At 39.9% G+C, this 15299-nt stretch overlaps 3 protein-coding genes across 4 annotated transcripts in view; 2 read left to right on the top strand and 1 right to left on the bottom strand.

The window, feature by feature from the left end:
* The first annotated feature begins 2754 nt into the window (after positions 1–2754).
* On the top strand, positions 2755–4766 carry LOC105382349 (39S ribosomal protein L37, mitochondrial). The gene is made up of 5 exons (XM_011552212.3): positions 2755–2973; positions 3107–3454; positions 3644–3933; positions 4126–4295; positions 4452–4766. The coding sequence occupies exons 1-5, from the start codon at positions 2795–2797 to the stop codon at positions 4698–4700; spliced, it is 1236 nt and encodes a 411-aa protein (XP_011550514.3). The 5' UTR covers positions 2755–2794; the 3' UTR covers positions 4701–4766.
* Positions 4767–5409: 643 nt separating this feature from the next.
* On the bottom strand, positions 5410–14476 carry LOC119691097 (E3 ubiquitin-protein ligase synoviolin). Its single transcript, XM_048630295.1, has 12 exons — positions 14185–14476; positions 13780–13872; positions 13378–13530; positions 12762–12956; positions 11717–11901; positions 9927–10069; positions 8705–8974; positions 8249–8382; positions 7743–7754; positions 7198–7298; positions 6475–6627; positions 5410–6088 (listed from the first exon to the last, which is right to left on the bottom strand). Exons 1-12 carry the CDS (start codon positions 14311–14313, stop codon positions 6019–6021), a joined length of 1638 nt encoding a protein of 545 aa, XP_048486252.1. The 5' UTR covers positions 14314–14476; the 3' UTR covers positions 5410–6018.
* The window catches only part of LOC105382411 (AT-rich interactive domain-containing protein 4A), a 28689-nt gene continuing 26843 nt past the window's right edge, over positions 13454–15299 (top strand). Inside the window, exon 1 of one of the 2 annotated variants that reach the window (XM_048630283.1) lies at positions 13454–13545. In XM_048630283.1, the coding sequence (XP_048486240.1) occupies positions 13512–13545 (34 nt within the window). In that variant the 5' untranslated portion in view covers positions 13454–13511. Of the gene's footprint in view, positions 13546–14748; positions 14921–15299 lie in introns of those variants that run through there. The other variant, XM_048630284.1, reaches the window with a different exon arrangement.

Raw genomic sequence — 15299 nt, 5'->3', positions numbered from 1 at the left:
CATGTGAACCTTCTCGTTAAGCGAGTCTATGTCTGTAGCATTGAATATTGCGTTAGTATCGTCCGCGAATACAACTAATTGAGTATCGGGTACAGATCTAGTGACGTAATTAATTAAATCATTAATAAATATAATAAATAGTATCTGGCCTAAGATAGATCCTTGAGGCACACCTCTAGCAATTTTAACTAAGTTTGATCTATGTACAGTTTCATGGTCGTCCTCTATGGTAAGCAGTTCTACAAATTGTTTCCTATTACTAAGATATGACTGTAGTAGGTTATAAAATTTACCTCTGACTCCGTAGTGTTTTAATTTATAAAGTAAAATTTCATGATCCACCAAATCAAAGGCAGCACTTAGATCCAGGAATAAGCATGCTACTTTCATTTCTTGGTCAAGCATCATCGTTACATCATTTACTAATAAATCTATTGTGCCAATTGATTTTTGATAGCCAAATTGTCTATTATTAATTACGTTATTAAAGTTTAAATGGAGTGTCAATTGATTTTTAATAATTTTTTCAAAGATTTTTGATAGAGTTGGTAAAAGTGATATGGGTCTATACTTTTTAGGATCAGTGCGAGATCCTTTTTTGTGAACAGGTAGTATCCTAGCAATTTTTAGCTGCTCTGGAAAAATTTCGTTCTTCAGACAGTTATTAAAAAATGTACTGAGAGGTTCTGCTAAAATGTCTATGTTATTTTTTAATACGCAGATTGGGATTTCATCATAGCCAGATGATGTTTTTGTTTCCATACATTTAACAATTTTAGCTATGTCTTCCGGGGTCGTGAGTCTCAGATTTATATCATCATTAATCCTGTACTAAGCTTGCACAATACAGATATAATATTCTTTGGAACCTACATAATACTGGTAGAGATTGCTATAAGCAATAAGGCCGCCTCTTTGTACTGTTTTATTTTTAAATTTTGTTTTTTTTGTAATTTTTGTTCTTGGTGCAAATAAAGTGTATTGTATTGTAATACCTCCTAATCCCTGTGGTGCTCGGAATCTAGAAATTAATCAAAAAATCACTAATGACGCCCCTTCCTGGCGGCATCTTCGGCAACTTCTGCATTCCAGGCACCAGGGGTTTGGGGGTAGATTTTATAAAATGGAATTGGCATGACGAAGGAGGTGGCCTTGACAGTTTTGGAAAAAAAGCTTACAAACTGAAGTTATAATATTTTTTTCAACGTGTGCCTCTAGTTCTGCCTAACGTAGTTTTTTTTCCTCAGTGGTACTGCCTATCTCCACAAATTACATATTATAAAATACACCGTAGTGTCTCCTACTAAAGGAGAGGCGTCTTCTATACTTACTGGATTCATTGGATGTCCAGCTCTGGATAGAGACGGGCGATTTTAATCACTGTTAACTAATTACGGTTTAATGTATAGTGCCACAAACTTATCTGTTCCGGTGAGAGCGAACTAAATTGGTCCATATAATCTATGTCAATATGAAATTCATTAGTACAGTAAGTAATGAGGTATGGACCAATTTAGTTCGCTCTCACCGGAACAGATAAGTTTGTGGCACTATACTTTTTTAATATAAAGGATAGGGTAAAATGACGTGACGCACAAAGCCGACCCAATTTTTTTTCTATTAATCTGTGTAAATAAGTACTTATGTGTGACAAACTTATCTGTTCCAGTGAGAGCGAACTAAATTGATCCATATCTCATTAAGTACTTACAAATGAATTGTATATTGTAAATGATTAGATGGGTTTATTAACACCGCAAGAGCGAATTAAAAATACGAGCAAACTTAAAATCTTATAGAATTAAGGAATATTAGTAATTTATGTGAGCTGTCACCGGAACAGATAAGTTTGTGGCACTAGTTACTTACCTAAATCATGGCAGGTTCAAATTTTTTCAATCATACTGACAACTCTGCTCCACCATTTGAGCATTCTGCATGCCAGGGTTAGCACGATACCAAAATCGCTTGTCTCCGTGATCACTTGGGCATGGTAGTGATATCCACTACATATACATGGAAGTAAAGCCTCGTATTCACTAGGCGACAAATCGTCGCAGAACCTGTCTAGGCACATGTCGTCTACGTGTCGCCGCGACGTCGCGCTCTGTTCTACGACGTCGCACGCGACTATACAGCGACATCTACGTGTCGCAGAACAGGTTCCGTGTTTTGGCTCGCGAGACAGAACTTCCTGCGACATCAGTCTAGCGCACAGAGTACTTTGTGTCTAGCGACCGTTGTTGCAGAGTGTGGACGCGTGCGCGACTTCTAGCATCAACATGCCCGTAGAAAAAACTTTATTGACTTCCTCGGGCGACATCGGCGGAGACTGCTGGTGTGGACAAGCAACATGTATCACGACATGTTACCAAAATGTTCTGAGAACACGCACCGTAGATGTTCTGTAACAGTCTCATAACTTGTGCCCTAGTGAATTCGAGGCTTAATAAGTACTTACGTACATACCAAAATATTACTCACCACCTCGCCAAACTTTATTCATTTCCGGAATTTCTTCTTCCGGTTCCTTCCGTCAACTTCCGCTTCCGTCTGTGAAATAATGACTCTGTGATTTCAACATTTTTACTCTGTAACAATGACGAAAGAAAAAAGCTGTAACGACGTTACACAGACCAATGTAGTCAACTGACAATCCAAATATTTTGACATTTGACTTTGACAAGTTTGACAGATATGTTTTAAAGAAATTTGAGGTTATAATATAAAAATAATAATCCTTCGATTCCTTCGTTGAAGATTTTTAGTAAGAAAAACATATTTAAGTTGAAAAATGAGGCTAACGCAGATTCTAAATCGTCAACATATAGGTTTTATGTTCAAAAAGCATTGGGTTGTGCAAGGAAAGCGGGTTCCCCTGGACACTGGCATTGAGGCCGAGCTCAGGGAAAAGGGCATCCCAATAGAGGATGCTCTGGAATTTGTAAAAGAAAAGCCACAGCAACATGAACGGCAAGTTATTTATCATTATAGAAACAAATAAATAATTTACTTAGGAGATCCATAGACGATTTATAGTAATTTTTGCTACTTCTAAATTTTGTTTTGTTTATATTGAATAATCTAAAAACTACGTGCATTACAGGTTAAAAATTGTTGGATTCTACGATCCACCACTACCTCTTGATGAGAACCACCCTGAGTACAAGGAGCGGCCATGCTACACCATTTCCACCAACAATGTCTTACTTGAGGGCATTTCTCAGGCTCAGGTTCTCACTAAAACCGTAATAGCGGAGGACAGACTACCTCAGAAAATAGAAGAGCTGGCCAGCCGAGAAACCCCCAAGGAAATACATGTGGGTGTGAAGAAAGCTATATTATCAGCTAATGTGTTTGATTGTGAGCAGAAGAAACTTCCTAAAATCAAGGATCCTGTTCGACCAGCATACAACTATCCCCGGATCTTGGGTATTACTGACAGAAGAAAGAAGTGAGTTTCTATTTATTTTACTATTTTAAGGTATGATTTCTTAACTGTTTTGTTATATGGTTTTAATGTGTTGTTGACTTTATATTTATTAGTTTTTGATTGGTTGTTGCAACAGCTCCACAGAATCGGAATTTCACAAATATCACAATTTTACTTAATTAACTACAGATATCTTTATTTTAATTTTAGTATAATCCTTACCAACAAACTCCTGCAGTTGATAGAAAAGACATCCAACACTGACACACCCAAAGGCCGATATGTCATCAATGACGCTGAAAGCAAAGCTGTATTTGAGAAGAATGAAGAACTATTCCAGTTCCAGGAAGTATCACACATTCTGGTGACTTCCAGGAAGCCGCTGAAACATGATGTTTCAGAGAAAGATATTCCATTTGTCCAGATACCAGACTTGTACCCTGTTAGACACACTGTCACCATGAATCCAGTACATTTCTACAGTGAAGACAGCAAATACCGTGAGTAAACTTGATGTGTATACTGTATATTAGCTATATTTAATTTGTGACCATTTTATGAATCCCTTAAGTATATCTAATTATATTTATTGTCATAATTGTTGAATGTTCTTTAAAACTCTAGCTTAGATAGATCCTGGATATTAAATAATCTTACCACAATAGTAATACATAACATATATTTTACACCAGCAATCCGTCCATCGGTGAGCGTGAAGCATCCTCACACCACATGGCTGCACTACAACCACACAGAAGTGGCCAACCTGTTCGAGACGCCGGTCACCAATGAGCAGCTGCTCGGCAGGTCACTGACACATGCCTTTGGAGTTGCTACTGCTTACGCCAAGCAGTTACATGGGGTAGGTGTTATGATACTGTGGATATCTTTTATGTTACAAACATGTATAGCATGTATATAATTAAGGAATTCATTTTATATGCAAATGTCTGACTGAACTCTAGAGCATGTATATTATCTTTATGAGTCGTCTTTAATCTATTTAATTTGCTTTCAGGACAATGTCCAGGACCTACCTGAACCCGTCTACATAAACTGCATACAAACAGACGGACAGAAGTACCATTTTGGTGTCCTAGAACTTAACACTTTGAATCTAGATGGAACTGAAGGCACTAAGAACGTATGGTATTGCAAGAACAATGTAACGCTGTATGATTCAAGCAGGTATTTCAATGGCATGCCAGTACTTGAAAACTATAATCCTGAAGTGTATGGATACATAAATGCCTTCTACAACTGTTAAATTGTAAGTTAGTATTATATTTTAAGTAGTGTTATGATGAAATATAAACAAGGATAGACTTTGAAACTTTTCTTATTTTATTTTCTAAAAGTAGATAAGCTAGATTTTGTCTCAAAATATTTTGGCTTATCAGGATTGGGATAACATAATCTACCTATCTTAACATAGATGGTGATGAACATCTTTGAAAAAAACTCTGATATAATGTGTGCTTTATACACAGTGTGAATGCATGATACATCAGTAGCTGTCTCAACTTAACCCATACATAAACAAGACAATATTGCAAATTACATGTGAGTAAATAATTAAGGAATTCATTTTATATGCAAATGTCTGACTGAACTCTAGAGCATGTATATTATCTTTATGAGTCGTCTTTAATCTATTTAATTTGCTTTCAGGACAATGTCCAGGACCTACCTGAACCCGTCTACATAAACTGCATACAAACAGACGGACAGAAGTACCATTTTGGTGTCCTAGAACTTAACACTTTGAATCTAGATGGAACTGAAGGCACTAAGAACGTATGGTATTGCAAGAACAATGTAACGCTGTATGATTCAAGCAGGTATTTCAATGGCATGCCAGTACTTGAAAACTATAATCCTGAAGTGTATGGATACATAAATGCCTTCTACAACTGTTAAATTGTAAGTTAGTATTATATTTTAAGTAGTGTTATGATGAAATATAAACAAGGATAGACTTTGAAACTTTTCTTATTTTATTTTCTAAAAGTAGATAAGCTAGATTTTGTCTCAAAATATTTTGGCTTATCAGGATTGGGATAACATAATCTACCTATCTTAACATAGATGGTGATGAACATCTTTGAAAAAAACTCTGATATAATGTGTGCTTTATACACAGTGTGAATGCATGATACATCAGTAGCTGTCTCAACTTAACCCATACATAAACAAGACAATATTGCAAATTACATGTGAGTAATAAATTAGGAAGAAATAGTTCAGACAGCCTACAGAAGTGACTGATACCTCAACTATTCAATCAACTCTAGTTGATCACGTATATACTCGATTTTCATGAACCCCGGGAATGTGACTATAAGACCAACATCACTTGTCTAAGAACTTACAAACAAAAATTACGATGTGATGTGAGGAGTCGGCAACAAAAAGCAATCGGGATGTAATGTATTCATGTGTATATCCAATATATTTACATGAACATAAATACATTATTTTTGATTGATGCACAATGCTAACACGTCACTAAAACGCTTTGTACATTAAATATTAAATATATTATGTTATAGTAAAGTGAAACAAAAAATCAAAATTAAGTGGGCTCATTTCTCCGTTGTGAATTTCTGCAGTCGTCGTCTTCTTAACTCCTCGGCGGCGGCGTCAGTCGAGTCACTGGGAAGAGAATATTGATATGAATAAATATAATTTATAATATTAACCATGATTACGTTACATCATTTCTAAAGGGTATGGCAAAAATGGTAAGTATACAAAGCGAAAGGAGGTCATACTGAACAACTTTTGTTCTACGAATGACCCCATGACAGTCACCCCATTTCCGCTTAGTCTATTTTGCAACACCGTGTATTGCTTTTTGATAAGTCTCAATTAGGTATACCTAAATCAAAACTGTTTCCATGTATTAAGAACGAAAGAGACTGCCAAAACACAGGGTAGGTATCCTAGTAGGGAAGCTAGGGATCTTAATTTTAATAACTTGTACTTTCTCGAGTTCAATATAGAAATTGATCTCATTAAATTACTGCACAGATACGTACTTGCTAGTGCTAGTGGAGCTCATAACGCTCGAGCTGGGCAGGTCCTTGCTGGGCCCGGGCTGGGCCGCACTGGGCCGGGCGTCGAGTCCCGACGGCGACGTGGAGTCCGGCGCCGGCGCCTCGCCAGCCCCTGACCGCTCTGGGGACTCTTTACTGTGGAGGATAAAGAAGAGATAAATAAAAATTATTTAAATGGATATTGCTATAATATATGATCTGACAAAATACCAGCTAAGGTGACCTCATTGTAAACCGGGCCATCCAAAAGGAATGAAGCCTGAAGACTGCTAGTTTGTACTGTTCACATTCGTCACTATAATCTGCTTCTGCAGGTGCCTGATCTCAATAACTGGCGACAAGTCCGCGGACAAATCCGCGTGTGAATGTGTTGGTGGGTGCGGCTCGCCGCTCGGCGCGGCGCTCGCCGTCTGGGTACGCGAGCGACGCGTGAAAAACAGATTATGTGCCTTGTGCAAGGCTCAAAAAAGTTCACAATCGACTACACTGCAACTTGGGGCTCATGTAGTGTGTGGGCGATGACGAATTTGTCCACGGAATGGTACGGCTCGGGGCTCGGCTCGCGGTACGTGAATTGAATGGGGTGCTTTAGAGTAAACCACTCACACGGAGTCAGTCTGGCCACCGTGGAGTACTGCTGCATCAGCAGCACCGCCGCGTCCAGCATGGCTTGGATCTCTTGTAATACTAGTGTACATCACTCACACGGAGTCAGTCTGCGTGGCGACGGTGGCGCCGGGGTGCCGCGCGGCCACCGTGGAGTACTGCTGCATCAGCAGCACCGCCGCGTCCAGCATCGCTTGGATCTCGTGTAATATTAGTGCACATCAAGAGCGGTGGTAGCTCAGTCGGGTAAGCGCCCGCTTCTCACGCCAGATATGCGGGTTCGAATCCCGGCGCTAACATGTACCAATGAATTCTTTGAATTTAAGTACAATGTATACCATCGCTGAGGAAGCCTGCATATCTAGATTTAGCACATCTAGATATGTGAACCCATCAACCCGCAGTGGACCAGCGGCAGCGTGGTGGGAAATGGTGCAAGCTTAGGAAGGCAGTTTAGACCTTGGGGGGCACAAAGGTTCCACTCGAGAGCCAGGTGCAGGTACTTACACCCCCACAGAGAATAGAATAGTGTACATCACTCACACGGAGTCAGTCTGCGTGGCGACGGTGGCGCCGGGGTGCCGCGCGGCCACCGTGGAGTACTGCTGCATCAGCAGCACCGCCGCGTCCAGCATCGCTTGGATCTCTTGCAGCAACTGGAATTAACGCATCGAGGGTTAAAGTTTAACTGGTTGAGGCCCGTGAAAAGAGACACAATTAAACATCTATTGGGTCTTTACCACGGAGTTTTGAAGGGTTTTTTTATTTTATTATTAAGACACATCAACAGTACTTACATTATACAGTTACAAAATGGTGGATGGGGTTAATAGCCGCGTATCCACCTGTCGCACGACTCGTCGAGGCATGCCTCGGGTTTGCTTGAACGCGATCCAATGCTCGGTTTGTATGGTCATCACCGAGGGTACTTTTATACAAACCGAGCATTGGGTTGCGTTCTAGCAAACCCGAGGCATGCCTCGCCGAGGCGTGCGACAGGTGGATACGCGGCTAATTAGTAGTTAATTGTAGAGTGCACAATTAACGCTATGGCACTGGTAACAGAGAAGCTACTCAAAATGCAGCCTCACTTCGTTGTTAGTTCGCTCATTGCACAATAGACCCCACTAGTAATAGAGCATCAACTCACTTGCAACCTCGCCTCGATATTCGCTCTTTCGTTTCCCTCCATGCGTTGTAGTTCAGCCAGTGAAAGCGTGGCGAGCCCGGCGGGGCGCGGGGGCGGCGGCGGCGGGGGCGGGGGCGCGCCCCATGACATCATAGCTGGGGAGGATAACAAAGTAAATATTAGAGGTTGTTTTACTACGTCGCCTGTAATCGTGGACTACAGGATATATCCCTCCCAAGAAGCACCACAATACTTCGGCTTTCCTCATCCAGCCACTACTGGCTGCCTGGCTAAGGTCGCGGGCCGGAGTATTTTCCACGTTTAAACTATCCTATTTATGGTGGTTACACTGGTCGCTTTGTAAATCTCTTGCAAACGGTATGTCTGTAAGATCTACGAATAAAGGGGTTAGTCCGCCTAAAGTTTGACACATTTTCCAAAACTTAGAACATAATCTTCCACCAAAGCTTTACTTACGAGGCGGCGGCGGCAGATTCGGCGGCAAGTTCAAGTTCGGCGGCATATTGAGGTTCATATGCGGCATATTGAGGTTCATATGGGGCAGCGGCATGTTCGGCATGTTGGGCACATGGGGCGGGGCCGCATTGGGCGGCGCGGGCGCGGCGGTGGGCGGCTCGGGCGCGCGCAGCACGTTCAGCCGGCAGGTCGGGCACGTCTGCTGCCGCTGGAACCACAGGCGGAGACACGCCGCGTGGAATATGTGGTTGCATGGCAGCTTTTTCGCACCTGAGAATGATGGTTTTAGGTTTGTTGAAAATTCCTATAAAGAGCTGTACAAAATAATTTTGCTGAATGGTGTCTAAAAGATAATTTGTTGTGGTTTGTGAGGTCGCGCCTTTTCATCCATTAACCATGCCTAAAATAACGTGGCATAAAACATTTGTAAGAGGGATTTTATATTTACACAACCTTGTTTTTACAACAATAGCAATAATATGTGAAGTTGTGTTTCTCTGACCTTGCAATCGCTTATGTGACGTTATTTTAACAGTAAAATCTTACTGAAACGGTACCTATTTGGGCCGATATCGCTTATCACAATCGATTTCCTAGAAATTGTTAGCCGGTCACACTTTTTTATCAAAGGGCTATACTGAAGTCTTTTCATACTTGGAACTATGAAAGTCCGGGTACAGGGTGTTTATTTATTTCAAATAAGGATCTCCAGCAGCAGGGTGTTCAATGTTCATGTTGCGTATCACACGCGACACTGAACCTTATCTCGTAGGCAGTAGGGGCGACATACCGCTGTGCATGTCCTCGCGACAGATGATGCACTCGTTGTCCGCCGCCGCCAGCTCGGCCGCCGTCGCGTCCGGGTACAGGGTGTTCATTTTGCGTATCACACGCGACACTGAACCTTATCTCGTAGGCAGTAGGGGCGACATACCGCTGTGCATGTCCTCGCGACAGATGATGCACTCGTTGTCCGCCGCTGCCAGCTCGGCCGCCGTCGCGTCCGGGTACAGGGTGTTCATGTTGCGTGTCACACGCGACACTGAACCTTATCTCGTAGGCAGTAGGGGCGACATACCGCTGTGCATGTCCTCGCGACAGATGATGCACTCGTTGTCCGCCGCTGCCAGCTCGGCCGCCGTCGCGTCCGGGTACAGGGTGTTCATGTTGCGTATCACACGCGACACTGAACCTTATCTCGTAGGCAGTAGGGGCGACATACCGCTGTGCATGTCCTCGCGACAGATGATGCACTCGTTGTCCGCCGCTGCCAGCTCGGCCGCCGTCGCGTCCGGGTACAGGGTGTTCATGTTGCGTATAGCTCGGCGGGAGAGGACCACGTCGTTGTACGCTTTCTTGAAACTCCTGTAATGATTGTGAATAGTGTTAAATTTTTTTGTACTATCCTACTGTAATAAGTCGAAAGTACCTAAGGAAGATTGTTACTTTTACACGGGAAACGGCTGGAGCAATTTTAATGAAATTTGGTATGTAGGAAGCTGACACCCTGGGTTATCACTTAAGATACCTTTTATCCCGGAATACCCACGGGAAAACCTTTTACGGTAAAGCAGAGCTCGCGAGCTAGTAAAGTAAAAATTTGAATAAAGGTGCACCAATAAACCGTAGGTAATGTCAACAGTCAAGGAGAGGTTGTAGTTTGCAAATGATGGATATTTTAGCGTCTGCTATAATCTTGACTTGTCACCTTAGCCTCTCCGTCATTGTACATTCATAAATATTATGTATCTTAAATCTTTCAAGGTAAATTATTCATACCACACACGTATGTTGCCTTTTACAAAACATCAGATTAGAAGTAACAAATTAACATTATTTCGTCTAATAAATTAACATTGAACCAACACTACAATGGGCAGACTTCCTGAGGATGTTATTATGTAATATACCTTCAGACGTAAATTCATCGCACACTAACTATTAACTAATTAGAACGAAGATTTAATTTAATTCACAATAGCGTGATGGCGACCAGCGAAAATCATCATTATAATAGTCGATGGGATCACTCTAGCTTACGAAAGAAACATCTGAGTGCTGTTTTACTAACTCCGAATCTATCTCGTTGTGTTAATAAAAGTAACAACTGCATGGCAAATCTCGTTCGTTTATTTTTGGCAAGATAGAGTAACCCACAAGTGCATTTTCCTGCACGCACTATATTGCTCATCCCGTTTCACATTAGTTTTTCTTACATCTTTGGCATTACTTATTTGAAGTGATTGAAAATAACATCATTAGGTAATTTGTGTAAGAAGTAAAACCTATACCACAATAACCACATTTATAATTTGAATTACAGATGGAACTAATTGTTATTGTAAGTTAAAATACTGTATCTTACCGACATAATGCATAACGCATGATAAAGACAGACAGGGATGTCATGTTTAATGTAAACTTAACCCAGACGTCGAAAATTTTTGTAAATAACTATTTAGACTAGAGTAGTGCGACAACTCGTTCACGCTCTTGAGTAACCAATGAGCCAAGTTCGAAGATAAGGAACGTGTTTTAGTAATATGTGAATTATAAATTAAAATACAGTAGGTACATAGTCTATAGAATACACGTATATAGTCTATACACGTGGTATCTAATCTACAAAAGGTGTAGCAAAAATGGTGTAGTAGGTAGGTATATCGAAGAGTCACCCACAGATCCAACAGAGGCTGATTCTAGACAGCAACTATCTAACCTACTTTCCAAAAGCCAGAAGGGCATGGGGCGCAAGGCGCGCAAGACTTGGCAAAAGTTTTCCGTCGCGCTCACACACATCGCGCGGCCTCGAGAGCGAGTGCGACACAAAACTTTTGTCACGTCTTGCGCCTTATGTTAGGCTAGCTGATCAAAACGTCACCGTCCACGAAATCACAAGCTAAACCGCTTTCGACCAGTTTTGCTACACCCTGTAATAGTGTGCCTTACCTCATAGTCTCATACACACCCGCTTTCGGCCATTTTTGATACACCCTGTAGTAACATCCTCACCTCATAGTCTCATACATGGGCCGGAACGCGAACAGCGGCAGCGTGTAGATGCGCACCATGACGGTGACGAAGCCGATGTACAGCAGCACCTTGAGGAAGTTCACTGCCAGCTCCGTGTACAGCAGGACCGCGGCCTTGGACTCCCAGGGCGCCTCCCAGCGGGAGTCTATGGCGTGCAGGATGTACTGGGGAGAGCAGGGTTGTGTTTAGAAGGCTTAGGTTTTGTGTAACTGTGGGCTTTGTAGTGGTGTATTAGGTCAAGAGCCCCTTATCCGAACGGACAGTTAGTTAATAAAAATTTACGTCCATCAGAAAAAAATATACATATTTATACGATGAATAAAAACATTTTACTTTGTACTTGAAGGAAGTTGTATATACAGTTAAGTTATATCGAGCACATGTTGAAGTTTAGAGTTTTGAGGAATACATATTTATTTATGATACCATTGCATTGCAATCTAAAGGCATACAATGATTGGCAAAGGCTTTGGAGATTACCGCGAATATTTTCTAAAGGGTTCCGAATTAAAAGGTGCCCTTGGGAACCAGAATTAATTTGATTATTACAACATTAGGTATAGTTAAGTAATAATTTAAGTCTATTGTAAATAGTAAATGAATACGTATTCAAACGATAGAGTGTAGAAGGCGAATGTCAAGGCGCAACTGTGACGTATGGACCGTTCATTATTTATTTATCCAACCGCCAATGCATGCATACAATGTAAACATGTGATGTCGTGTTCATATGCTATTGTTATTATTTATAACTCCTGGAATACTTTTAGGCCGTTACATATGCAGATAGGGGATTTAATCAATGGGAGCATTATGAGCAGTATTTTCCTCAAGAGTCGGTAACCATACAGCTTTTGATTACAAAATTATGTTTCCTACAAGTGTTGTTTTAACCATGTCATATTATACATTCATAGATTTACATTAGAAGAAATCCTTCACCTGCTGATGGACCTGCAGACCATCTATCCATAATGCCATCCAGTTACAACCTTTAAACGGTAGACAAAAGAAGCTAGCTCACCTTGATAAGTATATTGGCAATCATGATGATCAGTATGGCATACTCAAAGCCAAAGACCAGTTGCACCGAAGGTCCCTTGGCCATGGTGACCTGGTACGCGTGCACTATGAAGTACATGTCCAGGTGTGCCAGCAGCATGAGGAGGGAGAGGATCCTCACGTGGAACACCAGGCCAATGACTGGACTCCGCTCCATCTGGAAGGGATAATGATAATTAAAATATGTAGATAATTTGTGGAGGGGAATTTTCAATAATGGGTAAGTACTCTTACTTAAGCTTTTAATAATAATCATAAGCCAGTCTTCCATTGCTGGAAATATTACTTTGTACTGACATCTCCCAAAAAATACTACAACAATTATTGTTACACATTATTTAACTGGCTACTTAATAGCATTAAAAAATATTCCACTCCTTCAAGTAAAAAATCTTTGTGTTTATTGGTGGTGACAGCAAGTATTGTTGGTGGCAATGAAAATTATAGATGGAAGATTTCCAGCTCACAATATGAGAGAGTGAGACAAGGCACTTTGACAACTTAGCTTGATCCTTGTATGCCAGAGGACCTTTGTACCACTCTTTCATACATGTATTTTAAATAACTTTTCTACTCACATAGTCAACCCTGTCTTCGGCCAACCAATGGAATGCTTTCAGGAAGAGCAGCACAGTGAACAGAGCTATGAACTTAGGGTTGAAGTCATCTCGGAACACTGTGAAGGCTAGACATGTCTCTGTGATGGCATACCATGACCTCTCTATTAAGTGCTGAAAGAAAATATACCATTTGTTTAAAGGGCATACACTGATCTGAACAAAGGTAAGATTAATATTTTTTTTACTACTATTCTGATCTTCTAATAATAGCTCTTTCAACCTTCAATCATCAATGTACATTAAATACTATTATAACTTGTTATTATACATTATTATTATTATGATTAGTCTAATTAAATCATTTAAATTTGTAGTAGTATTTGTAAGAGTGATATAATACTCAGTTGAAATGGCTCTTACCTCAAATTCTGCTGGTCTTAGTGTTCCAAAGAATACTTTCCTCATAAGCTTTCCAATTAAAAGAACTAAAATAAAAGCTTGCAAGTACATCACCTGAAATTAATAGCTAGAGTTAATATTTAAATGAGATTGAATAACTTTATAAAACCTAGAGATCTAGAGAAAGTAGATACAAATAACAAACTGGTATACCCAGCATAGTAATTTTATAATCATTGTGTACCTATTGTTTTTATCCTTTAAAACTAGCATACAGATTTTAGACCATATGCTTTTATGATAAAATTATCATAATTCCAAGATTTTGCCTACTTGTTTCTTACAAGATCTATAGGTGCAGTTCATGGTCAATATGAAATGGAGAAATCTCTCTACTGCATAATTAAAAGAAGCTGGAATACTCACAGCCATACTAGGGTTGGAATTAGTCAGGTACACCACCGAGGGATAAAACTGTTTCTTCTGGTAATAGGCATTGCCGATAACCACGACCGTAAGAGTCAGACTAATAACAGTGGCCAGTAGGGCCTTCATCTTGATGTTCTAACAATCTACAGCAACACAATCACTTCAGCTCGTCACATTAATGTTACAGGAAATTTCTAGACACTCCAAACACGATTAATTATCAACAAATTCATTTTCAAAACATCTCTTCGTTTCGTTCTAATCGAAAGTAAAAATTATTTTGACGTGTTCATTGTGTCATTGGTGAAATTTTGTGCATTCAGAATTTAGTGTATTCTAAAATCAGACATTTCATTTATACATTTATTAAATAGTTCTTGATAGGAACTTAAAAATATGATAATCAATCAAAATATAACTTAATTTTGATTATATTTGTTGTAAACAGAACGTACAATGCCATTTAAATTAAATTATGAATAACAATAATATTGAATTGATATTGTGTTAAGAACAGTCGTGGCAGAGACTAGAACTGTCCATAGACAACATAGAACCTTGATTAAAAAGTATAAACAGCTGTCAAAATGGAAGAAAGAAGAATGGAAGCTATCGTTTATTTTCATTGATTTTTTGTGATAAAACTATAAATTATGGTGAAATGCTTGGTTTATTATTAATTGATTAAGTTATTTTTACTATTGTACTCACTTAGTCGCAAGATACTGGTCAGGTAAGCTTCAATTTCACTAAGAACTCAGTTACCGCGCAATCAACATTATTCTTCTACTTTCTATTTTGTTTCTAAACCAAATAATAAATTTGTCTCGGTTTGTTTGGTATTTATTGTTGTGATCAACCTCACAGATATCCACATAAAGTACATACAGCGTAGCATAATCTAAGAAAAACTTAAATAATTAGGCTACCATGCTAAGGATTCTTCTGTTTTCGTTGACGATGCAATAATGCTTGAGGGCGTACTCCGTCGTAGGCACCCAGTCTCCGCCAGACATGTCTACTGACGACCCGTATACCTTAATGTTTACATAAAAATGCTGTTTATATTGTTTATGTCCCTTATACTGACACTTAAATATTTTAAAATTATT

The sequence above is a fragment of the Plutella xylostella genome, chromosome 25, assembly GCF_932276165.1.
Source record: "Plutella xylostella chromosome 25, ilPluXylo3.1, whole genome shotgun sequence".
Lineage (NCBI taxonomy): Eukaryota > Metazoa > Arthropoda > Insecta > Lepidoptera > Plutellidae > Plutella > Plutella xylostella.
The sequence above is the reverse complement of the archived record's forward strand: the minus strand, read 5'-3'. Positions and strand labels throughout refer to the sequence as shown.

What these genes read in the sequence shown, in the direction of transcription:
- LOC105382349 (XM_011552212.3), top strand. Translation starts at nt 2,795, where the DNA reads ATGAGGCTAACGCAGATTCTAAATCGTCAACATATAGGTTTTATGTTC. An exon ending in AAGCCACAGCAACATGAACG is followed by an intron (nt 2,974 to 3,106) that starts GCAAGTTATTTA and finishes CGTGCATTACAG; the next exon opens with GTTAAAAATTGTTGGATTCT. An exon ending in ATTACTGACAGAAGAAAGAA is followed by an intron (nt 3,455 to 3,643) that starts GTGAGTTTCTAT and finishes TTTTAATTTTAG; the next exon opens with TATAATCCTTACCAACAAAC.
- LOC119691097 (XM_048630295.1), bottom strand. Translation starts at nt 14,313, where the DNA reads ATGAAGGCCCTACTGGCCACTGTTATTAGTCTGACTCTTACGGTCGTG. An exon ending in CCCATGTATGAGACTATGAG is followed by an intron (nt 10,070 to 11,716) that starts GTGAGGATGTTA and finishes CAATCATTACAG; the next exon opens with GAGTTTCAAGAAAGCGTACA. An exon ending in GCCACGCAGACTGACTCCGT is followed by an intron (nt 6,628 to 7,197) that starts GTGAGTGATGTA and finishes TATCCTCCACAG; the next exon opens with TAAAGAGTCCCCAGAGCGGT.